This window comes from Acinonyx jubatus, chromosome B3, assembly GCF_027475565.1.
Source record: "Acinonyx jubatus isolate Ajub_Pintada_27869175 chromosome B3, VMU_Ajub_asm_v1.0, whole genome shotgun sequence".
In the NCBI taxonomy this organism is placed as follows: Eukaryota; Metazoa; Chordata; class Mammalia; order Carnivora; family Felidae; genus Acinonyx; species Acinonyx jubatus.
Window position 1 is genome coordinate 123023062 of NC_069386.1, and position 26507 is coordinate 123049568.

Here is a 26507-nt window from a genome sequence, read left to right on the forward strand (position 1 = left end):
TGCCTCAAAGTATAATGCCCTAGCTTATATTCTCATGACAAGTAATTATTTCCATAATGGTCAGATTAAAAGGGATGACCCAGCGACAGACCCACCCTGCAGAGAACTCCTATTAGCACCCTAACTGTTTAAACTCATGCAGGGTCTAGTTCAGAAGTCTATACTGCCCCGTCATTCAGTGGAGTTCCATCATGGGGGCCCCTAGGTGTCTTTCCTTTTAGTAGATCTCACTGAGAACCATCTCCATCCTTTGGACAGGTTCTAGTACATCTCAGCTCAGGAGGGAAGGGGTAAAAGCTTTCTTTCTCAGGAGCCCTTGATCTTGCATAAACTGTTTCACATCGTCTTTAGTAATCAGCCCTTCAAGCAGAAGGTAATGGAATAGAGAGCTTCATTAATTCACAAAAGGGCTTCTCTTCCCTTTTTCCCAGGACAGCTTCAGCAGGCCTGGGTTCATATCTATGTCAATTAATTTGCTCTGTGACCTTGAGAAGGTCAATCTTACTGAACCTTAGTTTCCCCAGCTGACAAATAGGAATACTCTTATATCATAGGAATGTTGTGAGGTTTACATAAAATAATGAATGTGAAGCACTTAGCTCAGCAGCAGGCACCTGGTAAGCTGCCAGTGTCTGTTCCTATGTTATTTACCTGCACATAACTAAGAGGAAACCCCAGACATGTGGTACTCCATATCAGTTTAGGTCTCTCTTACTATTTCTACATGCCCCTTCCCAACTTCAGGATGCTTTTGCTTCTGGCAGATCATGCCTCCTCCTTAGAGAAATGCCTGAAGCTGATTTGAAGAGTTTACAATGGACTGAAGTAGGACTATGAAAGCCCACACTCTGAGTTAGGAAAAACCCTAAGACATTCCAGAGCTCCTCCCCGCTGAGGCTGGGCCTTGGCCTTCTCTTTCCTGCCCTGCTTCCCTCTGTCCCTCTGTGATTTTTCCTGGGAACACTTCCTTAGTAAATCACTTGCACACAAATCCTTGCCTCAGGACCTGCTTATGGCATCGTGGAAAAGATGGGGAAATCCAATGACTCTTTTCAATAAGGAAAATCTCATCCAAGGTGTGTTGATGTCTTGACAATGTTAATAGCACTTTCTCTTGTGCACACACAAATTCAAGTCTGCTTAATTGGATCCTGGATACACTAAAGCTTAATTGGATAATGGATACAGTGATAATACTAATAAAGGTTGTCCCTAAGGTTGAAGTAACAATAAAACCTTTTAAGTCATCTCATGGGGGAAAAATGAGGTTTTGGCCGTTTTTAGGTGACTCATTTTAAATGTCCTCTAGCTGAAATGATTTCAGAAAATGACTATTAAAAAGCATATCCCGTTTAGAGGGTCTCATGCAACTTTCAACAGTTTGCAGCCTTATAAAAAGTAGCTGATTTTCAGGCTGTTATAAGAAAGCATCTTAATCACCTTAATGTTATTTTTTTTAATAATGTTGTTGTAATTAGCTTGTGCCTCCCTCCTTACCCCAAAGGAAGGCTCTCTCTAAACCATTTCCTTGTATGAGTTGTGTACAAAATCAGGAAAATGGGTAGAGTAAGATATCTAAAAAGGAGGCAGAAATAACTAGTAAGTTTAGATAAGTTTGCATATCACAACATTTTTAAGAAAGACCGAGGTAGAGAGAGAAGGGGAGGAAGAAATTTGACAGAATTTTAGTTTATCAGGTTATAGCTTTGAAAGAGGGAGAAGTGGAGGAAGGAACCTTTAAAAATGTGTTGTGAGGATTATGAGTGGTTTCCCTTCAATGTTCTTTAAGTTTTACAAGATAGGAATTCCTCTTATTGACTTAACAGTATTTCTTTGAAAATGACATCGCAATGAGCCTAGACCACATGGAAACTTTAGTTCAACCTCTACCTTCCAGTATTTCCTAAATCAGAACCAAGTTCAATTTGAAAATAAGAGACGTCTGTTCTTTCTAAACCACTTCTTTATCTATCATGGTGGGGTGGGGGTACGTATTTTGAGATAAGTACTTAAATTCTTGTTAATTATAATAATTATTAACAGTTTTATAATCATAATCATAAAATTTTCTATCTAATTTCAATTAGCTTATTTTACCTGATTCTCATTATAACCCTGTGGATTAGTGAAAAAACAAAACAAAACAAAAATGTTCTTCTCTACACATGTACAAAACATTGAGGCTCAGAAAGTTTATAACTTACCTAAAGTCACAGTGATAGTTACTAGCAGAGTTGAGAAAGGCCAGTCCAGTCAAAAGGCAACTGAAGTCTCTTCCCCATTGTACTGAGGGAAAACAGGTAGTAAAATAAATACTGACAATGCTACATGGAGAAGACTCCTTCCTAGATTGCCTCTTACAATAATAAATCCTATTATTATCCAAGTTTTCTAGTAACTTTATAGCCAGAATAGAAATAATAGAGGAAAAGAGAACAGTGGGCCTGAAGCTTACCTGCTATCATTCTGTAGGAGTTTATTCTATCAATTCTACTGATTTTATCTCAGGGTGGGGAGGTTTACTACATTAAGATATAGCTACTCTTAGCAATATGTGATATGTATAAAATTCCTAGCACAATAGCTAACATATAGTAGGTATTATGGTTATCTATTGTTGCATTAAGATTTAGAGGTTTAAAAAAATCATTTTATGGCAAAATGAGTGAAAGGTTATAGGAGGTACAAGCTTCCAGTTATGGAATTAACAAATTGGGGGGATAAAATGTACAGCATAGGGAATATAACCAATAGTATTGTAATAATGCTGTATGGTGACAGGTGGTAGCTACATTTGTGTTGAGCATAGCATAGAGTTGTTGAATCACCCCCTTGGTGGGGATGGCTGAATGCTGGTCTTGAGTGGGACTTTGACTCCAGTTTCTACATGTGGCTTCTCTAAGTGATATTTTCAAGATAGTCATGCTTCTTTCATGAAAATTCAGGGCTCTCCTGGAGAGTATTCCAGGAGACCCAGGCAGAAGCTATAAGACTTTCAATATAACCTCAAAATCCAACAGCATTACTTCTACCACATTCTTTGGTTAAGCACCCAAGGCCAGCCCAGATTCAAAGAGAGGGAAATTTGTAGCCATCTTTTACTACCACAGTGGACCTCAGTAGATCTTTTTTTTTTTTCCTTCCAGTAGCAAATTCCACATTATCTTATCTCTCCCGGCAACAGGAATGAAAATTTAAAAAAAAAAAAAAAAAGGAAGTATGATCCACAATAAAGAGTAAAAACAGTTAGTAGGAGTATACCTAGAATGACAGAGATAATGGAATTATAGGCAATGACTTTAAAATATTTTTTATACAGCTTCTAAATAAACTCAAGAAAATAAACAAAAACCATGACATAAAGAAGATATGAGGAAGAACCAAGTGACAGTTTTATGGGTAAAAATATATATTTTGAAAAATTAACTGAAGGAGTTTGATAACAGTAAACATTACAGAAGGAAAAAAAACCTAAGAACTCGAAAAGTCAGCAATAGAAACTATCCAAAATTGAGTACAGAGAGAAAAAAAGATATAAAAAAAATTAAGAGTATATCACTGACCTTGTGGAAATATTAACTCATTTAACATACATGTGATTGGAGCTCCAAAAGGGGATGAGAGAGAAAGGGAACAGAATAAAAAATATTTGAAGTGGTAATGACCCAGAATTTTCCAAATTTGATAAAAACTCTAAACCTACAATTCCAAAAAGCTCTAATGAGCCCCAAGAAGAACAAACAGAGAAAATTACATCAGGGCACATTATAATCAAACTGCTGAAAATCAGTGGTAGAGAATATTTTAAAAGAGAAACTACACAGTTTGTAATGCAACAGAATGACATCTTCAACTACTGAAAGAAAACTGCCAACCTATATTTTTATGCCCAGTGAAAATATCTTTCCATATTTAAGACAAAACAAAGACTTTTTTAGATAAACAACCATTAAGCAAAGTCATTGCCAGTAGACTTGCACTAAAAGCAGCAATAACACACTAAAGGAAGTTCTTTAGGCAGAAAGATAACAATACCAAATGGAAATTTGGATCTATACAAACAAATGAAGAACAACAGAGATGGTGGGTAGGAAGAATGTGGTTTCAAATCAACGTAGAACAGTTGAAACAAGCACAAAAAGGAGAATTAACTCATACAAAAATGTCAACACCTGGGGCGCCTGGATGGCTCAATCAGTTAAGTGTCTCTCTCTTGATTTCAGTTCAGGTCATGATGTTATGGTTTGTGAGATCGCGCCCTGTGTTGGGATCTGCACTGACAGCATGGAGCCTGCTTGGGATTCTCTCTCTTTCTCTGCCCGCCCCCCCTCAAATTACATAAACTTAAAAAACAATGTTAACACCTGAAATGCAAATTAGGAATGGAAAGTACTTGCATTTTTCAGATAAAATTATTTTTCTTTTCCATAATAGTAATAACAAAAACATACATATAACACATGTATACATACATACACACAAACCACCCTCCTCCAAACACATTTGACCTTTGTATTCAACATTTCTGAATAGAATATAGAGAGACAAATATACGCATACTATCTCTTGAATATCTAGCTCGTTTTCCTAATTTGAAACTGGGAACTGATTTGAAAGTGTCCTAAGCCAATAAATTCTTTTCTCCCTCGATAAAATTCACAGACAATACTTTGAAATTTTAATGAGACCGTGAATTTATTTCCAATTTGCATATCAGAGCCAGAAAAATATGTCACCCTCTGCCAAAGCCTACATTGCCATTTGTAAAAAACAAAAACAAAAACAAAAACTACTTTTAGAACACTGGACAAATGACAAGTGTTCACCAAGCTGCTTTATCTAGAAGTACATACTGAATGCCAGCTGTGTTTATGGCATCATTTTAAGACCTCAAACATTATAATTTCTGACATTCAGTATTTTGCAATATATAATTCACTTTGATATCTACCTCACCTTGCTATTGCCCTTTTTTGGTGGAAGTTCATGAAGTCCTGACTCCCGATCCACCACCCTGCTTCCTTCACTGACACTTCATTTCAGAATCTGTTGTCAACTGCAGCCTTCAGCTTAAATCAGTTCCTTAGAGAGGACTTCTCTACACTCACATAGATCTATACTCTTCCTTCATAGCACTAACACCATGATAATAATATAGTTATTTAAGTGGGTCTTAAAAAATGTCTTGTTGGGGCGCCTGGGTGGCACAGTTGGTTAAGCCTCCAACTTCGGCTTAGGTCATGATTTCATGGTTTGTGAGTTCGAGCCCCACGTTGGACTCTGCGCTGACAGCTCAGAGCCTGGAGCCTGCTTCAGATTCTGTACCTCCTTCTCTCTCTGCCCCTCCCCCACTCGTGTTCTGTCTCTCTCTGTCTCTCAAAAATAAATAAATGTAAAAAAAAAATTTTTTTTTTAATGTCAAATTCCCCCACTGGTTTTAGTTTCATGAAGGCAGGACCTTCATCTGACCTTGCTTACCACTGCATTCCCCACACCATGCGTGATGCCTGGAATGTGGTAGGCACTCAACTTATATGTAGTATTTTTAAATACATGTTGATTCCTGAAGTGCCTCTGAGTCAGCTTCATAGCAAAGGAAGGAATCTTCAGATTATCTATATATGCTTTACACTGAAAAGTTTGCAGGAAACTGGACTGCTCTCACTTTATCATATGAACTTCAGTCACTTAACCTTTCTTCATATTATAAATGAACTCCAGATTATTTATGGACCTTACTTTGTCCATAAAATAACAAGATTTGGACAAATACATAGGTTCTAAACTGTGCTCCTCAAAACCTAAAGGTTTCCTCACCTGTTGAAGAAGAGTATTAAAGGAAACCATTTCCATTTTTTTCTTTTATTTTTAAGTTTATTAATTTATTTTGAGAGAGAGAGAGAGATTGAGCATGTCCACACGCACAAGCAGAGGAGGGGCAGAGAGAGAGGAAGAGAGAGAATGCCAAGCAGGCTTGGTAATGTGAGGCTCACTGTCACAAACCATGAGATCATGATCTGAGTGGAAATCAAGAGTCAGATGCTCAACCGACTGAGCCACCCAGGCACCCTTACATTTTTTTTCATTTAAAAGGAACACAACACAAACAAGAGTCTAAGGATAGGTCTATAATAAAATATTGCCAATAATATTGAAGCTGCACTGTAATGCTTACTAGAAAATTAGAAACAAATGAAATAAAGTAAATCTCTTAAGTAACACATAGGGATCATAAGAGAGACATATGAAATCCTATAAAGGAAATAGTATGACCCTCTGTAATCTGGTTGAAGAAAACATCCATCAGGCAGAGGATTGATCAGCTGAAGGCAGAGAAAAAGTGGAGTCACAGATAAGAATTGCGGAAATTTCCATCTAGTCAATGTCCTGGACAAAGGAAACTTAAATCTGTGGATGTTTAAACTAGTGGATATCATACCCTACAGGCAAAACCATTCCTTGTAAAATGGTATTGATAGGCTCTCTTAGCCTGAGAACATTTAAAATCCATTTCATCTCCTTGTTTTGATTGATTTCATGCCCTTCAAGCAATCTTCTGCATCTGTCTTAGTTCCCTACAGTAGTCTGCACACAAGAAAAAATACGCATGTCATCATGAATATTCTGGCCCATTGGACATTGTATTTCTCATCATTGATTAATAAATTGGCCAACAGATTTCTATGTTTTTGTTTCTTTAACAAAAACACGTTAGTGTTCATAATATGCCAATGTTGTTCTAAGTGTTTCCAATAATAATTTCTTAAATCTCCATGGCAAGCCTATGTGGTAGGTATTGTTATCCACATTCTATACTTTGCAGAATGGCAGTAGAATATGCTAAAGAATCTGATGTCTTTTTTTCCCTGTGAGTGAAAGCTGGCTCTCATACTTGCAGCTGCGTAGCTTTTACCAAATTATTTAACCTTTCTGTACCTCAGATCATCACCTATAAAATGGGGATAATAATATACCCTAACTCACAGGGCTGTTAGGAAGATGTAATGATATATGTAATGCGCTTTTATAGTGTTTGGCATAGTGAGTGCTGTGTGTTTATTACAATCACAATATAGTGATTCAACACTTCCATACATCACCCAGGACTCATCACAAGTGCCCTCCTTAATCCCCATCACCTATTTCACCCATCCCTCCACCCACCTCCCCTCTGGTAACAGTTTGTTCTCTATAGTTAAGAATGTGTTTCTTGGTTTGCCTCTTTTTTCCTTTTTTCCCATTTGTTTCTTAAATTCCACATATAAGTGAAATCATATGGTATTTGTCTTTCTCTGAGTGACTTATTTCACTCAGCATAGCATAATACTCTCCATGTCATTGCAAATGGTAAGATTTCATTTTTGATGACTAAAATTCCATTTAATATATACACCACATCTCCTTTATCCATTCATCAGTTAATGGACACTTTGGTTGTTTCCATAATTTGGCTATGGTACAAAAAGTTGCTATAAACATCAGGAGGCATGTATCCTTTTGAATTAGTATTTTTATAATCTTTGAGTAAATACCCAGTAGTACAATTGCTAGATTGTAGGGTAGTTCTATTTTTAAGTTTTTGAGGAACTTCCAGAGTATTTTCCATAGTTGGCCGTTCCAGTTTGCATTCCCACCAACAGTGCGAGAGGGTTCCTTTTTCTCCACATCCTTGCCAACACCTATTTTTTCTCGTGTTGTTGATTTTAGCCATTCTGACAGGTATGAGGTGATACCTCATTGTAGTTTTGATTTGTATTTCCCTAATGATAAGTGATGTTGAGTACCTTTTCATATATCTGTTGGCCATCTGTATGTCTTCTTTGGAAAAATGACTACTCATGTTTTCTTCCCATTTTTAGGTGGATTATTCATTTTTTGGGTGTTGGTTTACAAATTCTTTGTATATTTTGGATACTAACCCATTATCAGATATGTCATTTGCAAATATCTTCTCCCATTCTGCAGGTTGCCTTTTGGTTTTGTTTTTCCCTTCACTGTGCAGAAGCTTTTATTTTGATGTTGTCCCAATAGTTTATTTTTTATTTTGTTTCACCTGTCTCACCTTCAGGAGACATATCTAGAAATAAGTTGCTATGGCTGGTTGCTAAGAAGTTACTGCCTGTGTTCTCTTCTAGGATTTGTTGGTTTCAGGTATCACATTTAGATCTTTAATCTATTTTGTATTTATTTTTGTATATGGTATAAGAAAGTGGTCTGGTTTCATTCTTTTGCATGTTTCTGTCCAGTTTTCCCAACACCATTTGTTGAAGAAAGATTGGTTTTCACATTGGGTATTCTTTCCTGCTTTGTTGAAGATTAATTGACCATACAGTTGTGGTCCATTTCTGGGTTTTCAAATCTATTCCATAGATCTGTGTGTCTATTTATGTGTCAGAGGCATACTGTTTTGATTATTACAGCTTTGTACTATAACTTCAAGTCCAGAATTATGATGCCTCCAGCTTTGCTTTTTTTTTTCAAGATTGCTTTGGCTATCTGGGGTCTTTTGTAGTTCCATACAAATTTTAGGATTATTTGTTCTAGCTCTGTGAAAAATGCTCTTGGTATTTTAATAGGGATTGCATCAAATGTGTATGTTGCTTTGGGGTGTATAGACATTTTAACAATATTGGCTCTTCTAATCCATAAGCATGGAATGTCTTTCCATTTCTTTGTGTCATCTTCAATTTCTTTCATCACTGTTTTATAGTTTTCAGAGGATAGATAGGTCTTTCACATCTTTGGTTAGGTTTATTCCTAGATATCTTATTATTTTTGGTGCAGTTGTAAATGGAATTGCATTTCTTAATTTTTCTGTTGCTTCATTATTGGTGTATAGAAACGCAACAGATTCTGTACATTGATTTTGTACCCTACAACTTTACTGAATTCATTTATCAGTTGTAGCAGTTTTTGGTGGAGTCTTTCCAGTTTTCTATACACAGTATCATGTTGTCTGTGAAGAGTGAAAGTTTGATTTCTTCCTTGCTTACTTGGATGCTTTTTATTGCTTTTTATTGTCTGATTATTGTGGCTGGGACTTGCAGTACTAGGCTGAATAAAAGTGGTGAATGTGGACATCTTTGTCTTGTTCCTGACTATAAAGGAAAAGCTCTCAGTTTTTCCCCATTGAGGATCATATTCCTTGTGCATTTTTATATATGGCCTTTATTATATTGAGGTATGTTCTCTCTAAACCTACTTCATCGAGGGTTTTCATCATGAATTGATATTGTACTTTGTCAAATGCTTTTTCTACATCTATTGATAGGATCAAATGGTTCTTATTCTTTCTTATATTAATGTGATGTATCATGTTGATTTGTGAATATTAAACCACCCTTGCATTTCAGGAATAAATCTCACTTAATCGTGGTGAATTTTTAAACATATTGTTTAAATTCGTTTGGATTTGGTTTGCTAACATTTGGTGAGAATTTTTGCATCTATGTTCATCAGAGATATTGGCCTTGTAGTTCTATTTTTTAGTGGTGTCTTTACCTAGTTTTGGTATCAGGGTAGTGCTGGCCTCATAGAATTATTTTGGAAGTTTTCTTTCCTTTTCTATTTTTTGGAATAGTTTGAAAATAATAGGTATTAACTCTTTACATGTTTGGTAGAACTCACCTGTGAAGCCTTCTGGTAATGGACTTGTGTTTGTTGGGAGTTTTTTGATTACTGATTCAATTTCTTTGCTGGTTATCAGTCTGTTTAGGTTTTCTATTTCTTTGTGTTTCAGTTTTGGTAATTTATAGGTTTCTAGGAGTTTTCAATTTCTTCTATGTTGTTCATTTTGTTGGCATATAGATTTTCATAATATTCTCTTATAATTGTATATCTGTGGTGTTGGTTGTTCTTTCTCCTCCCTCACTTGTGATTTTGAGAACTTCCTTTTTTCTTTTCAATAAGTCTAGCTAGAGGTTTATCAATTTTATTAATTTTTTTAAAGAACCAGCTCCTGGTTTCATTGATCTATTCTATTATGGTTTTTTGGTTTGTTTGTTTTTTTTTTAGTTCCTATATCATTTATTTCTGCTCTAATCTTTATGATTTCCTTTCTTCTACTGGCTTTGGGCTTCATTACTTGTTCTTTTTCTAGCTCCTTTAGATGATAAGATTAGGTTGTTTATTTGAGATTTTTCATGCTTCTTGAGGTAGACCTATCTTGCCATATACTTCCCTCCGAGGACCACTTTTGTACATCCCAAAAGTTTTGGATTCTCGTATTTTCATTTGTTTCCATGTATTTTTAAATTTCTTCTTTGATTTCCTCATTGACCCATTCATTGTTTAGTAGCATGTTGTTTAACCTCCATGTATTTATGGTCTTTCCAGATTTTTTCTTATGGTTGACACCTAGTTTCAAAGTGTTTTGGTCAGAAAAGGTGCATGGCAGGGGAATAGTCTATATTTTGATCCAAGTCCTGGTCATGAGAATAGATGTGTACATATCGGAAGTATAAGTACACATACATACTTGTATACACTTAAGTATATAATTATACATTTAAGATTTATGCATCTTACTGGCTGTAAATTATAAGTTAAATTTGTATTAAAAACTTTTAATACAGGGGTGCCTGGGTGCCTCAGTTAAGCATCCAACACTTGATTTCAGCTCAGGTCATGATATCACGGTTCGTGAGTTTGAGCCCCATGTTGGGCTCCATGCTAGAGCCTGTTTGGGATTTTTGCTCTCTCCCTCTCTGCCTCTCTCCCACTTGTACACTCTCTTACTCTCTCTCTCAAAAATTAATAAATAAACTTAAAAAATATTTTAAGTTTTAATACACAAAGTGTCCCAAATAATGAAATAAAACCAAATTACGTATATATTTTTTTAATCTGGAGAACTAAACCAAATTATTTGTTGTGTATAGAAAACTATCCCAGATGGCCTAAGCTAGATAATTTCCATACAGCCAAACTTGTCAAGACATTGCTTGTATTTCTAAGTCCAAGATCACAAAAGTTAAATCTCAAACAGAAATTAACTGTCCCAAAATGATGATTCACATCTCCATTTGGAATCTGGTGGTGGGTTGCAATATAATACCTTGAATCGTAGGTATCACCTGGTATTTTTGTGTTACTTATAAATAATTCAGTAGGAACATTGACTAAAATGCCATTCTACCACTGAAACAGAAAACACACATAGTACAGATTAAAATTTTTTTCATATTTAGGGACACCTGGGTGGTTCAGTCAGTTGAGTGTCTGACTTTGGCTTAGGTCATGATCTCAGGGCTCTTGGGTTGGAGCCCCACTTCCGGCTCTGTGCCGATAGCACAGAGTCTGGAGCCTGCTTCTGATTCTGTCTCTGTCTCTCTCTGCCCCTCCCCCATTTGCCCGTGCTCACGCTCTCTCCCTCTCTCAAATATAAACATTTAAAAAATTTTTAAATAATATTTTTTTCATGTTTAAAAATATAGTCTGTATATTATATAAAGAGTCCCAAATATTTGGCTGCATGATCCTTCTGGATCTACATCCCTGACTTTAATTTCTGTACTTGCTACATTCCTCATAACTTACCACAGTGTGTGTGTGTGTGTGTGTGTGTGTGTGTGTGTGTGTGTGTGTGTGTATGTATATATATATATATATATATATAACACAATAGTAAACTAAATTCACTAATGAGAATCTTCTCAGCAAAGTAAAAACAGCAGGCAAGTTGATAAATGTCATATTAATATTGCCCATTTTATAATCCACAGTTTCATAATATTTAAGTATCTGCATTATTTATAACAATTTCTTCTTTTTCTACTACTAGTACTTTCTATGGTCACAATGACTATTTCAATGTTATGCACTTGACATATCTCAGTGAGATATCGGTTGATTGATTGATACAGGTATTTAATACAAAAGGAGGCCTTTGAAATCCAAGTGGTGATATTTAACAAGCTTGATGCAAAATCACAAAATATTCTCAGCCTGATTGCCAAGAGATTAAATGGGAAGTTGGTGTTTCTGGCACACACAAGCTTAGCCATGGCAAGGAAGATCAACTATGCTTCTCAAACCAGTAAAATTCAGTCATGCTCATCCATTCATAATTTATATTTTTTGATAAATAGGATGTTTCCCACACAGCATCAATTAACTAAACCTCACACCAACGTGTACACACATACATAAAAATTATGTATTTATGATTACAGGGAACTCACACAAAACAAAATGTTAGAATGTTGATTGGATTTGCATGTTGCTAAAATTTCAGTGAAATGACCCTATCATCATGTGAAAAATTTAATAGCACAAATTGTTGTTGTTGGAACATAGAGAACTGTCTGTTCTCTTTACTAGCATTAACCAGGTTTCCCTCCCGCATTGCTACTGCAAGAACAAAAAAGACAGTCCTTAAAAATGGATCCTATTCTGCAAATTCTTCAAGTCAATCACTGGCACTTCACATGCATTTCTGTTTCACCATTATATCTTCTAAATGCAGACATTTGGCAAGGCTGAAAGGAAACATTTGATTCTAAGGCATACCTTTGTGGATCATTCTTGGTTACATAACTCATAGAAAAATAAGTTAAATTACATCATGAACTTAAATATTTATTCTCTCTTATTTATTATAAAATAAATTTATTAATATAAATGTTTATTATTAAATATTTATTCTTTCCATATCCTAAAGCCAACTTGTTTAACTACTAAGTGTACATACCTCACTTAGATATAAAACTATAAGCTTTTTTCCCCCAATGAATTGTATGTGATGCCCCTAGTCATTAATAGTAAATACTGCTACTATTTGTATGAGGCACATTTTCTGAGTTTTTTTCATTATAGCAAGAATAATCACTGCCTTCTCATTTTGAACCATCACAAACATAAAAAACTAAGTCTCTTCAGTACCTAGTATATTTTCATCCAAAATAAATACTATTTTGATGCTAATTCTTTGGACAGTAGTATAACACCTTGAAGCTTTGCTAATGTTTTTGTCAACAGAATATATACTTAGATGTGTCTTTTTCCTTTTCCACAAATATTCAAAATTTATTCTGAAAGTAAAATAAAATATTCTAGCCAAATAATCACAATCATTTGCTTTTTTTCCTCTACCATCTGCTTTTAAAGCAGTAATCACAATGTTACACAATTCTTTAAATAAATGTTTTGCTTTTGAAAACATAGACAATGGAAAACACATGCAGCTGCTTGCCCGTGTGAAGGCACAGAGAAATAGGTCAATATAACCATGTATCAGTTAGCTCTAGCTACAAAATACCGCCTAACAAAACAACCATGAAACCTCTATGAGTTTTAAGGCTCATGCACCTGGGATTAGCTAGGGAGCTACAAGGCATCCACGTATCACAATAATTTATTCCCCATAATCCTCAACTTATAGTAAGACTATTGGGGGAAAATGGAACACAGGCTCTGTAAACAAACATGCTGTCTTTATTATTTCATTAGCTAGACGCCATGTTCCAGCCAATTATTTTTTGCTCTTTATTTGAAGAGAAAAAGGTACTTTGGAAGAAAACTCTTCCTACATGTTTTCATAATGTTCAGGCTAATAACATTTTAAAAGTTAGAGAGGAGGGGCGCCTGGGTGGCTCAGTTGGTTGAATGTCCAACTCCTGATTTCAGCTCAGATCATGATCTCACAGGTTCATGAGTTCCAGCCAAATTGGGCTCTGTGCTGTCAGTGCTGGAAATTCTCCCCCTCTTTTTGACCCTCCCCCTGCTCACACTCTGTCTCTCTCAAAATAAAGTAATAAATTCAAAAAAGAGAAGAAAGTGAAGGAAAGCTTAAGCTAATAGGTGATAAATTTTAGAGTTGTAACTAAGGTAATTAATACCAAGAGTTTAAAAATATGTTTTAACTCAATAATGAGTTTATTTTTCCAGATTATGTGTATATTACTATGAATATATCCAGGTAAAATGTACAAACTGCTAAACTGAATTTGGCAATTTATGTGATCAATTTCTATTGTGATAATTCATTTGTTTAACATTATTGAAATCAGTCTTCTGTGTCAGGCTATGTTATAATCATCATGATATAAACTAAGTTCATCCACTAATAATTGATAATTAATGTTCATCTAGGGATAGAATTGCTGTCATTCCCCCATTCACTTTTGTTTAGGATTTATTGTGCATATTGTATCTCAGAATCATTGTATCATGGTTCTGAAATCCATAATCCTTATTAGTCCATTTGTATTGGTGGGCTTTCTTTGGTGAGAAACGTGGCTGAGAAGAATGAGTAAAATGTCAGCATTTCAAATATTTTGTCTTTTAAAACATGTTATGCTGTGTAGAGGAAGAGAAACATCTTTTCCTACCCTTCTAACTTCTCAGCTAGGGCTCTATCACCAAAGACACATTAACAAGAGAAAAGAATACTTATTTAAGTTTTACATGACTTGGGAGCCTTTATGAAGAAATGAAGACTTGAAGAAATGACATTTTTATACTAGGTTAGATAAAAAATGGAAGGTGGTGATAAATGTCACTGGACAAAGGGATATGAGCTAAGGGTAGTAAACTGGGGAAATCTAGCAAAGCCTATGTGTTCAGATTACCCTTGGCATCCCTCTGTCTTCCGAAATAAGATTGCTCTTTTATCTGGGTATAGGGAGGGCACCTCTCATATGAGAGTCTTTTATGACCGGCTTCAGGGGAGAAGGGGCTCGGAGAGTTCTTCCTGAACCTACTGTTTCTCAATCCCTTCAGCTTAAAATATGCAATATGCCAAGGTATTATATTTTGGGGTAGCATGTTTTAAACCCCATTATTCTCTCATCTGAAATTTTCCCCAAGAAGTTTGACAGTCCAGAAACTTAGTGGGTAGATCGATCATCCCCTGTCCTAGCAAACCAGGCTCTCAGTCCTAGGAATAGGTCAATCCTAAAGAGTTGTTTCATTTCAAAAGGTGATGATATGAGTGGCAGCAAGGGCACCCATCTGTTAGGCTTCTAACAGTGTTAGTAATCAGGCATTTAATGAGATACATTTCTATAGAAATAAAAGAAAAACAAAGGTTAATGGTTCCAACAAACTATAAATTCAATTTTTGAACCCAGAGGGTGGTCAGTCATGATTTCTAGATGTTGGGCTCAAAGCACCTGTAGGTAGGGTAGTAAGGGCAGGGAGTAACAATCAATAAATTTTTTTGGTTTGCAGTGTGAATGTCTCTGGTGATGGAATTAGATGTTCCAGTGAAATTTCTGAGTGACCCACACAGTTATAGGTACAAAGAGTACCCATACATGATCTGTTGTGGTAATTCCCTAAAAGTTTATATCATCATCCAGCTTCGGCTTATAGGACTTTGAGAAATGGGTAGTTTTCGTTTTTAGTGATGACAAGTCAGGAAGGTGAGAGAAAAGTGGATATGGTAACAACTGACAAGATGTACAAAATGGCAAAATCTAATTTACAAGGAAATGAAAAGTAGTTCAAAGACGGCAAACATTCACAAGGGTGGGTAATACTTTCTAACTGAAACAAAATTTTTCTCTACAGCCACCTCTATTTCTACCATAGATAATCAAAGACTATTTTTATTTGCAAAAATAAATCTAGTCTTATTAAACTTGGCCCAATTATTTATACAAGTACAACAAGAAAACTGATTGATAATACAGGCCCTTTTTAAGTCTGCTTTGCAGGAATCCTCCGGAAAAGCTCAAAGTTAGTTCAAAGTCAGAAAGACTTTATTTAGAATTTGATTTGGGGAAACTTGTCAAGAATATCAAAAGATTTGAACACTTGATTAAATAAGGTCTTGGTCAACTATTTAACGAAATTTGACAATAGAAGATTTTTAAGACAAATATAGAACATTACATAGTTGTGAACAAAACCCTCTTTTAATATTAGAGACCTTAATAAGTAAGTAATCAAAAGACCTTATAAAGACAACATGAAGCACAGGAAATTAGTTTGATAAAACACAGAATCTTTGTTTCCTAGGCAAATTTCTTAAAAGGCAACTGAAGATCTGCATAGCCTGGCAGGTAAAAAGCCAAGCAAGGTTCTCAAAACACAAAAACAAAACAAAACAAAAACCTAAACAGGAAGAAAATAGCTGACTCTGGGAGGGAAAGGATCAATAAACAATGGGTACTTAACACTAAACTCAAAAGGGTCACTATCCAAAGATTTGACAAATACAAATATTTTTTCCTGCTAACCTGAATTTGGAAAGGAAACAGCAAGGAGAAGTGTTTACCTTCCTCTCTCAACGAAGATAAAGATCCTGAAAACTGATACGTTAAGAATTCTTACATTCTGCAGGCTTTCTGCCAGTTGTCCCAGACCTTAGCTGCAGTCTCCAAGGTGATGGAGTATCCCAGCCTTCTACTATCCAATCCTCATCACCAGAAACTGTAGAGGAAGAAAATAGTATGTTTTTCCTTCTACCCTTCTAGTTCCTCAGCTGGGGCTTTATAACAGAAGATGGATTAACAAGAGAAGAACGTACAAATTTATTTAATGGAAAATGTTTATGTGTCATGGAAGCCTTCATAAAGAAATGAAGACCCAAAGAGGTGACTAAACCTGAGTGTTTTTATGCTGTTTTGATGAGGAATGTAAAGTCATGGGAAAATGTGATAGAACAAAAGGGTAGAAAACTGAAGGGAGCTTATTCATTGTTCATTCAGATTCCCTTGGTGTTTTCTGAGATAAGGATATAGGCAGGGCACCACCCACATGAGAGTCTTATGACTTGCTTCAGAGGAGAAGGAGATCAGAGTCCTTAATGCACCTGTTGTTTCTCAGATTCCTCCAGCTTAAAATGTTCAACATGCTAAATTGCCATGTTTTGGGATAGCGTGTCCTGAACTCCATCAACTACAACTGAATCAGTAGTAGGAAAAGATCTTTGTTCTCACTTCAAGTGTGTATGTGTTTATGTGTGTGACAGAGAAAGAGAGAATTCAAGAAACATGAATTATATATTTCAGAAATTCATCATTGTGAAAGAATATAAACATTATTTGAATCTTTTACCCAAAATCTATTAAATTACATTTAGATGGTATTTCTGTTCCAAGTCAAATTTCTTACATACCATTATAAACTTACTCTAATTTTCTTAATAGGTCATTTACTTTTGAACACCCAAATTTTTAGACAGTGAAGTTACAAATTGAGTCCACATTATCTATAAGCAGTGTGTGCAATTTTACAATAAGCATGTCCTCAAGATCCATGCCCTTAGAGCAGGTTCTATATGCAGGACTATCTTTGAGCTTGAGAAATTCAATCTCCTTGGGTGATACCCAACAGGTGTGTACCTGATCCTTTGTTTTCCTTTGGCATGGCCCACTTTTACTGGGAGATTTTAATTGAATAAGTTGTTATGCTTTTATTTTTAAATTCAGAATCTTGGATCTGGACCAATAGGTTTTAATCAATCCAATTAAGGGAATGTAAGTGAGAGACCTATGAGAAAGGATGGATAATTTATGAGACCTAAATTTGTGAAACCATATTAAGGCAACATTCAGCTTTATGCTGAAACATCCAGAGTTGTAAAGAGCTGACAACCTACCCTTTTGTCATTCACATCACCTCCCCTCTTCTAAGAATAGATCCTTTTATAAACTAATTTGGCCCCACTGATGCACTGATTGAAAAAATTGCAGATATTATGTCTTGATAGACAGACATGATGTACTAGGTGAAAGGAATTGCTGTAAAGAGGCCATTAGTAATGTGATGGTGAAGTGCGGGGGGGAAGGGAAACATTCTATAGTCCTGTGATTAGGTCTTAGTCTTTTAGTGAGACTGTGCCTCACTGTGAACTTCACAAGTGTTTCACGTTTTTTTTTTTCCTCTCTCCTTAGATAGAATAGGATGGCTAGAGTGACCTAGAGTTGGGTATTTCCCTTCCCCAGTCAGTTAGGACCTGGTTAATAGTTTCCCCTGGGTGTGGGGGGAGGGGGGCAGGCCTTGTTAAGAAGAACAAAGTGCTCTGATGTATTTCCAAGTGGTTTTCTCTTCTCTTTGCCAGAAGCACAAGGGGCTATTTTTTCTACTGTTTACTATTAGAACATGGTTGAGCCTGGAGGTAAATCTCACAAAACTGTGGAAGTCCCCCTGTGACTGTGTCCCCATGGAGATCTATCAGCAACGTGCCTCCAGGATTCACCAATCCCAATTCAGGTTTCCTATCCTGACACTGGTTCTCTCTGTGGTTTCCACACATCAATTTCCACTCTGGGAGTCTGGGACTCCCTTTATTTGCCTGTCTGTCTCTACAAGCTTGCCAACAGTGGTTTGCCCAATGTCTTCTCTTCTCCAGGCTCCTGACATGCTGAACCAGAAACCAGAAGTTTCAAATGCATTTCAGTCACTGCAAAAATTAATAGTTCAAAAAATGCAGAGATCAAGGAAATAGATTGCTGAGAAATAAAACCCTGCAGCCTAGGAGGGAAACACACAATTTTAGTCTTATTTCTTTAAGTAAGGAAGTAAATGGATGATGCGTAATTATGAATATTTATATGGCAAAAACAGACCCATGGATAAGATGGTAAGTGTGATGAGGTGTTGTCTTTTTGTAAAGTGAGTTAGGACACCTTCTTCCATACAGGATTCTATCAAGCAGTTGCTGTAGCAAAAAAAGGAAGCAAAAAATGGAACACCTTGGTGAGCGGACATACTGAAATACATTAAGATGTCTTATTACTGATATAAGGAAAAAACCTTGGCCTTCTGAAAAGTGTCCAAAAAAGCAAACTGTAAGAAAAGTCACAACCTTTAACTTGCATATGCAACAAAGATGCTACAACCCTGAGAATTAGCTCCTTGTCAGCCAGGTATTTCCACACTGCAGCAAGTAGATGATAAGATCAAGGTAATGGTTGAAGAGACTTTTGGTTGGGCAAAAAGATTGTAACCATACCACTATTTTTCATCTTTAAAATATATCAAATAGATTTAATCCTCTTAATGTGTTCTTAATATATGTTCCAATGGCATTCCAAGACATTTCCATTGACATGTGCCTGATATGAATTCAGTAGTCGTACAGAACGTGAATGTGGTATATTGCCCTCCAGTTAATAATTTGAATATGATGTCACACAAGGTATACAAGTTTACCACAAATTCAAAGATGACATTTGAAGTTTTATTTTCTGCATTTGACTCTCACTCTCAGTTCTTGGTTTGTTGGGGGAAAACTGTATGTTTGTTTTTCCTTGAGTATTATTTTTGTTGATTATGTATGATAAAATGGATGTCATAAGGACTAGGATACCTCTCATAATGTATTGCTCATAATTAAGGTGACTTATTAGAAAAATCCAATGATTAAAACTCTAATTGTGTAACTGTTATCTTCATAGGAAATTTATAGAGACTCATCTGAAAACCATTCCCAGTCGTGCATTTTCAAATCTGCCCAATATTTCCAGGATGTAAGTCACTTTTTTAATATAAAGAGAAGTTTGCAACTGTGCCAGCCATGTTATTTTCTAAATGTGTTCTATCAAGAAAAATACTTGTTATACATTGTATCTGCATAAAACAATGATATTTGCATTTCCAATGTACTTGAAAAGTATATGTAAAAGATGTTTATTTGATTTTGCTACATCTCCAATCCCGAATTCCTAATTTCTTAAACCTACTGCAAAATTAAATTCATTTGATCTTGACAATTTAATAATTCTCAACGTATTTTAATGTATCTTGGGATGCGACAGAGTGTTAGCTGGGAATCTCTCCCATACACACACTGTCTAGTCCATCTCTCCTAGCTACGGATTCTTGATTCACTTTTTACCAGGACAAATGTTTACATTTTGTCAGAAATGTAGCTGATGATTTCAGACTTCTCTCATTAAAAAAAACAAACAAAAAAAACCCCACAAAAATAATTCTAAACCTTAGAAAACTGAATTGTTACGCACTCAAGAGTAAGGATAAAAAGGACTTCCATGTTGAGTTGACAAAGAGTATAACTGTATATGAAATAAACCAGGGCCTTATTTTGTTTAATGGATTCTGACAAGCCACAAAGATAATTCAGGTACACCAAATGACAATACAACCAGGAGCAACCTGTGTCGGTTTTGGCTCAATTGATTGATTTCATGACCATTTATCGAGTGTCTGTTGTGTCATTTCAGGGGCATTTGACATTTTTAGTTGATACAACTAGAAAGGAGGGTGCTACTGGCATTGAATGGATAGAGGCGAAGGATCTGCTGAACACCCGACAAGGCACAGGATATCCTCCCACAATTTTCTAGTCCAAAATGTCAACAGGGCTGAGGCTGAGAAACCATTCCAACTATGTATCTCTGCAGTCTTTGATTTCCTGAACAGCCCTTCTATTTTCAAATTCTTGTCTCCTTTGATTTCCTTGATATTGTTCTCTCATCCTTCTTTTTAACATCTTACCTGAGCTACTCTTCCTCATTCTCACTCTCCTCTCCTAACTTCCTATTTCATTTCATTCAGTTCCTTAAATATCAGTTCATTCTTCTTTTGTCCCAGTTCCTTCATACCCTCTTCTCCTTGAATGGACACTCCCATTCCTTTGGCTTCACTGTTACCCAATACAGTTAGTTCCTAAATGAGTATCTCTAGCCCTGACTTGTTGCTACAATTCAGGCCTGAATTAAAGCTTCTTCCCAAGTATGATCATCTTGATGTCCCACAGCCACTTTAAACAGCATAGCCAAAATAAACTCATCTTCCTGCTAAACTGTTCTTTCTTCTCCGTTTAACAGCACCAGCGTTTAGTGGCCTAAAAGTTAAACAACTTGAAATACCCTTCTCATCTTCTTATATAATTGCTTATTTGGTGTCTCTGCTTGGATGTCCCAATAGCTTGACCATTACTTCATTCATTCAACAAATATTTATCGGGCCCTACTCTGTGCCTGGTACTTCGCTAAATGCTTCACATATGACATCTGACAAAACTCATGGAGTTTCCACTTTCCTTCCTAAGAGATATACTATGGTGTAGTCAGTTAGAGAGTGCTGTGTAACTCATATAAGAAGCATCTTACCTAGATGGAGAGTGTGGTCATAGAGGGCTTCCTAGAGGAAATGACACCTAACTTGTGATCTGGGGGGGAAATAAGTAGAAAGATAGTTCCAAGAAGAAGGGGAAAGCTGCGCTGTTGGTTAAATTAAAATAAACTTGTTGAGGCTGAAGTTTAAGTGGGAAGAAGGGCAGTAGAGAGAAATGAAACTGGGGAATAAGCAAGTTCAAGGTCTTGTGAACCACGTAAAGGAATTTGAAATCTTCCCTAAGGTCCAAGCCACTAACTGGTTATCAGGATGGAAGTGGCAGATCAGGTGTGTTAGAAACATTCGCTTGTTCTGTGGAAAGGGAGTCAAATGGAGTAAGACTGGAGACAGGAAACTTGTGAGGATGTTGCTGCAGTGTCCCTGGGGCAGAGGGGATGGTGAACTGAATGCTAATGGTTGAGGGAAAATAAAGAAAAAGTGGCCAGGTTTGAGAAATAAATAAGAGAACTAACAAAAGTTGATTGATTTGGAGGTGGGAAGAGATGGAGAATTTCATCCAAGTGTCTGACCAGGACACCTGTGTGGTTGATGAGCATATTTGCTGAGATAGAGAAGTTTTGTGCGAATTTGCTGTGGAGAATCGAGGAGACAGTTAGGAGTTCGTTTGGGGCATATGGCATTTGAGTTACCTTTGAGGCATCAAGCAAGCTATGGGTCCAGCAGGTAATCAGGACATAGACATGATTTTTCCTTCATTCCAGGCAGATGTAATTGGGACCAGTGAAGGGCATCATTGGAGAAGGATAGGCTAAAGAGAATGAAGAACAAACAATTTGGGGGTCCCTGAGAAGGCAAGAACAGATGGGATCCAAATAAAGGGATTGACTTGGTACAAGAAAATTGTCATCTTTTACATTGTAACAAGAAAGTAGTAGTAAGAGATGAAGCCATGCAGGTGATTAATAGGCTTATTGGTGGAGAATTCAAGGAATTCTCATCTCAAGCTTTCAATCTTTTCTACAAGTTATTAAAAGATTATCTGCTAATTATTGAGGGTGAAGTTAGGAGAGTTAGAAATTTGAGAAGGTTTGAAATAAAAGTGATGGACAATAAAAGAGGGAGGGTTGGCTGAGATATACAGGACATCCAGGCAGATCTGAAGGTCCTGTTAAGACTTCCTCCGTGGAGAATATGCTGAATTCTCTAGTCTGGGTTAAATGTTTCCTGAAGCACATCAGAGCACTTATCACTGTATATGCTAATCTCATTTACGTACCTATATCACCCATTACTATGAGTTCCTTGAAGCTGGGGAACAGGTCTGTTTTGTCAATGCCCACTTACTGACACAGAGTAAATATTCAATAGATATTTGTTGAATGAAAACATGCAGAGATACATAAGTAATAGTTAAAGGTCTTGTCTGCCTAGGGGGCAAGAGAGAAAACATTTGGGCAATCCTGGATAGGTTTGTACTGGTTCAGTACAAATTTCCACCTATTATTCATGCATAATTATTAATAGCACCCTGTGTAACTCACAAAAATATCCTAGTTTGGATGATGAATGATATGGTCACCCTAGTGATTACATAAGACTTACATGCTAAGAAGAAATTTGAGGAAGAGATGGGATCTGATTTTTCCTGTTTATAAAAAAGGGATAAGCAAGCAGAGAATCACATCTTTCATCCCAGTGAATAAATGGTTCCTACATCTTGTCTTCCCAATTGAGCCATAAGAGCCCTTTAAGGATGTATCATTCAGTTGGAGAAACTGGAACTTCTTATGACGTGGACAGAATGACCATTCTAGTAACCCTTTGAGAAAGCTTCACACTTCTAAACTAAGAAACTCAGGAGAAAATTCAGAGCAATAGGTATGATATAAAGTTAGGAAAACAAGTTTGTAGCTTTCAAAATTCATCTTTTCCTTCAAATGGCACAGCTTCATCCATTATAAATCTCTGCAGATCTCTACACACACATACACACACAAAAAATAATCTTTTCAATGTCTTCCATTGCTCCTTCCATATTAAAAATATATTTGGATTAAAATAATTTATGTAATGTTATCTACAAGTGGCAATGGCTCAGGTGACCTGATAAATCAAAGGATAATTATTTAGAGAATAGATAAAACAGGAAGTACAGGACCATTAGAACATTCCCAATGACGTGATAAAAACCCAAATAGAACAGAGTTCCTTTTATAAACATTGTATTAATGAAAACATTTTACTAGCAGATTTAATTCAAAATTTAAAGATAGATTTTTTTTAAATAAAAGTATTTGCACATCATCCCTCATTAATTCTGATTTAGTTATCCTGGATCAAGTCTTAGACATATGTATCTTTTAAGAGCCTCCCAGGTAGTTTAGCTGAATGGCCAGGGTTGAGAATCTCTGTTATGACAACAGGTGGACACCATCTATTAATATTTAATTTTCCCAAATATAGAGATACCTCTCAATAAAAAGCAGTCACTGAGTTTGGCTGCGTTAGTCATTCTTATAACAAGATGGAATTTGTGGAGGCTATTTGAAACAGTATTCCTTAGGTATTCTTGACAAGTTGTACTTAGAAGTTCCTCTTTTCTCTTTTATAATAATTAAAGCCTTTATTTGAGTTATCCTTTGCTTACAAAGTTCCAGAAAAGTCTTGAATTTTCAGATTAATCAAAATAAAGAAGTCTTGAGTAGACATGTAGTCACTACCCTACGGAATGTTCTGCTAGAGAATTATAAATTTCTCATCTTCTTTGAGACTCTACTTCTAATCCCATGCAGTTACACTGTTAAAAATGCCTCTTTTTTATTATTGTGTTCTTTTCTAATTTCTTTCATTTTCTGCTATTTTGAGTAATTCACCGTTTATTCATTACCTTAACACATATTCACTGAGGGTCTACTACATGCCAGGCACTATGACAGACACTCAAAATTCAAAGGCCACACAAAGCAGACACTGTTCTCCATTTCAGAGAATGTACAGCCTAATCAGACAATATCCAAACAATTAGAAAGTTGTACTGTGATAATTAATGAAAGGAGAAGTTCTTGGTGCAATAAGGGATACTTAAGGGAAATTTTACCTAATCGGGAAATTCAGGAAAAGCTTCTGCAGGAAGTGTCATTTAAATGAAACCTTAGGGATGAATAGGACCTAATGAATTGGGAAGCTTTCAGGTATCACAGGATTTGAAAAAAGTATAACTAATTGGAGCATAATTAGGGAGAAATCATGGAGGCTATACATGTTGTCTGATCTGGGAAGCCCCTGACAAAGAAGTTTTAACAAAATCAATATGTTTGAAGTATGTTTGGCATTCACAACCCTACTAACTTTCTACTTTGCATTATATTTTTATGATATTCAGCTATTTGTCAATAGATGCAACTCTGCAGCGACTGGAATCACATTCCTTCTACAATTTGAGTAAAATGACTCACATGTAAGTACAATGAAAAGTGCAGCACAGACCCCACCATAGCCAGTCTTGATTGATAATTCTGGGCTCCAAATGGCTGTTAACAGCTGGGTGTTCGACCATGGTTCAAAACTTCTGTGTCTGATTAAATTCTTGACTTGTTCTCACAGTTTGTTAATCCATCCAAAATCCCATTTCCATGGTTGAAAGGTAAAGTCAAAACTAGAAGTTCTCTTCTCAAATTGTCATTTCATTCTATTACTAGTATGTCAGCAGATTTCATTGGTGTGGATGTCCAGTGAGTCAATACATATTTACTGACTACTAACTGGATTCCAGGCCTGTGCAAGATTCTGTATATCTAACATTTTTCCTCAGTTAGGAAAACATAGAAGAGAAATGTAGCTTCATGAGATTAGAACAGGAGTCAGGATACAAACTCTGGCCTTAGAGTTGATTATAATTGGGTTGGAACCCCGGCTTCTCTGTCCACCCACTGTCTAACCTTGCACAATCATGTAATCTTTCCTAGCCTCACATTCCTTATTTGTAAAATAAAGCTAATAAGAGTTTTAACTTCATATGGTGAGCATACATATTGAATGATATAATGCATGTAAGCATTAAGCACCATGCCTACCGTGTTAAAACCAGGCAGCACATTTCGTCAATAATTATTCTGTTTTTATTTCTCTAGTCCATTACAATTGATTAAAAGTTGTAAATAATCACATTACATCCTTCTAGGCAGCCACTTAATTTTATGAAATACTATGAAATATTAACTATTTCCTTGAAGAAACAAAAATACCTATTTTCTATAAATACCTAGTATGTTCTAGACATTATGATAAACGTTCTATGTTCTATATTTAAGGCTCAAAAAAACAACCTTATTAAGCAGATATTATTTTTTTGTTATTTATATAAGGAAAACATAAATTCATAAAGGATAAATATGTTTTCCTTAGTCACTCAGTTACTAAAGGATCAGAGCAGAATCTTTACACCATAAATATCTTACTGGAAAATTATTTCCCTATGCACTGCATTTTGCTGCCTTCAAGAACACTGAGGCTCAGAATGTTGCTTTTAGCTATGGTAGGCAAGCTTCCATCAGATCAATCATTACTCTGAAAGTAACTAGAGAAGCAAATCCTCAAAACAACATTCGATTGTTTTCCTCTTGAGGTGTTCTGTGAATTGTAATCAACAATTGAGAGGCTCTGACTGAACAGAAGATTAGGCAATATCATAGGGCTAGTGAATCAAAGATTGGAGTTCAGGACTTATGAAGGAGGCGGGCTCCTCAGTAAACTAACATCCCAAGATTTTAGCTGGGATCCCTAAACAGCTTCATCACAGAAGTATGGAAAATAGATCAACTCTCACAAAGACTAATAATGCCTGGCTTTGAATCAACAAAAAATAACAAGGCACAGAAAAAAACAAAACAAGAACATATGGGGGAAAAAAGCAGGAGAAGAAAACAAACAACAGAAAATGAGAGGAAATTCATATGTTAGAGTTTTGGAGTTATTAGGCACAGATCTTTAATTAATAACTATAATTAATATATTCAAAATTTTAAAGACTATAGAATTTCAAAATAGAATTAGAAACTATAAAAAGGATCAAATAGAAACAAGAACTTAAAAATTCAATAACTGAAATAAAATCCAAGCACGAGTTTAACAACAAATTAGACACAGCTCAAAAGAGAATCAGTAACCTGGAAGATTAAGTCAGAAAAATATATCCAACCACAGCGCCTGGGTGGCTCAGTCAGTTAAGCATCCAACTCTTGGTTTCAGCTCAGGTCATGATCTCATGGTTCCATGGGACTGAGTCCTACATCAGGCTCCACAATGACAGTGCAGAGCCTGCTTTGGATTCTCTGTCTCCCTCTCTCTCTGCCCCTGCCCCACCCCCCCTTGTGCTGTCTCTGTCTCAAAATAAAGAAATAAACTTTAAATATATTTATATTTGTATTTATCCAGGCTGAAGCATGGAGAGAAAAAGAAAACAAAAAATATATGGCACAGTAAAAAGTCTGGAATACCTGTAATTGGGTCCCAAAAAA

At 35.9% G+C, this 26507-nt stretch overlaps 1 protein-coding gene across 5 annotated transcripts in view; it reads left to right on the forward strand.

Annotated features, from left to right (window-relative positions):
* The window catches only part of TSHR (thyroid stimulating hormone receptor), a 156595-nt gene that overhangs the window by 66778 nt on the left and 63310 nt on the right, over positions 1-26507 (forward strand). For 2 of the 5 annotated variants that reach the window (XM_053224792.1, XM_015081771.3), the window contains exons 3-4: positions 19350-19421; positions 24374-24448. The exons of 1 other annotated variant lie outside the window; for it this stretch is intronic. In XM_053224792.1, the coding sequence (XP_053080767.1) occupies positions 19350-19421; positions 24374-24448 (147 nt within the window). Of the gene's footprint in view, positions 1-16421; positions 16542-19349; positions 19422-24373; positions 24449-26507 lie in introns of all 5 variants that reach the window. 2 more of the 5 variants (XM_027066341.2, XM_027066338.2) reach the window with 2 other exon arrangements.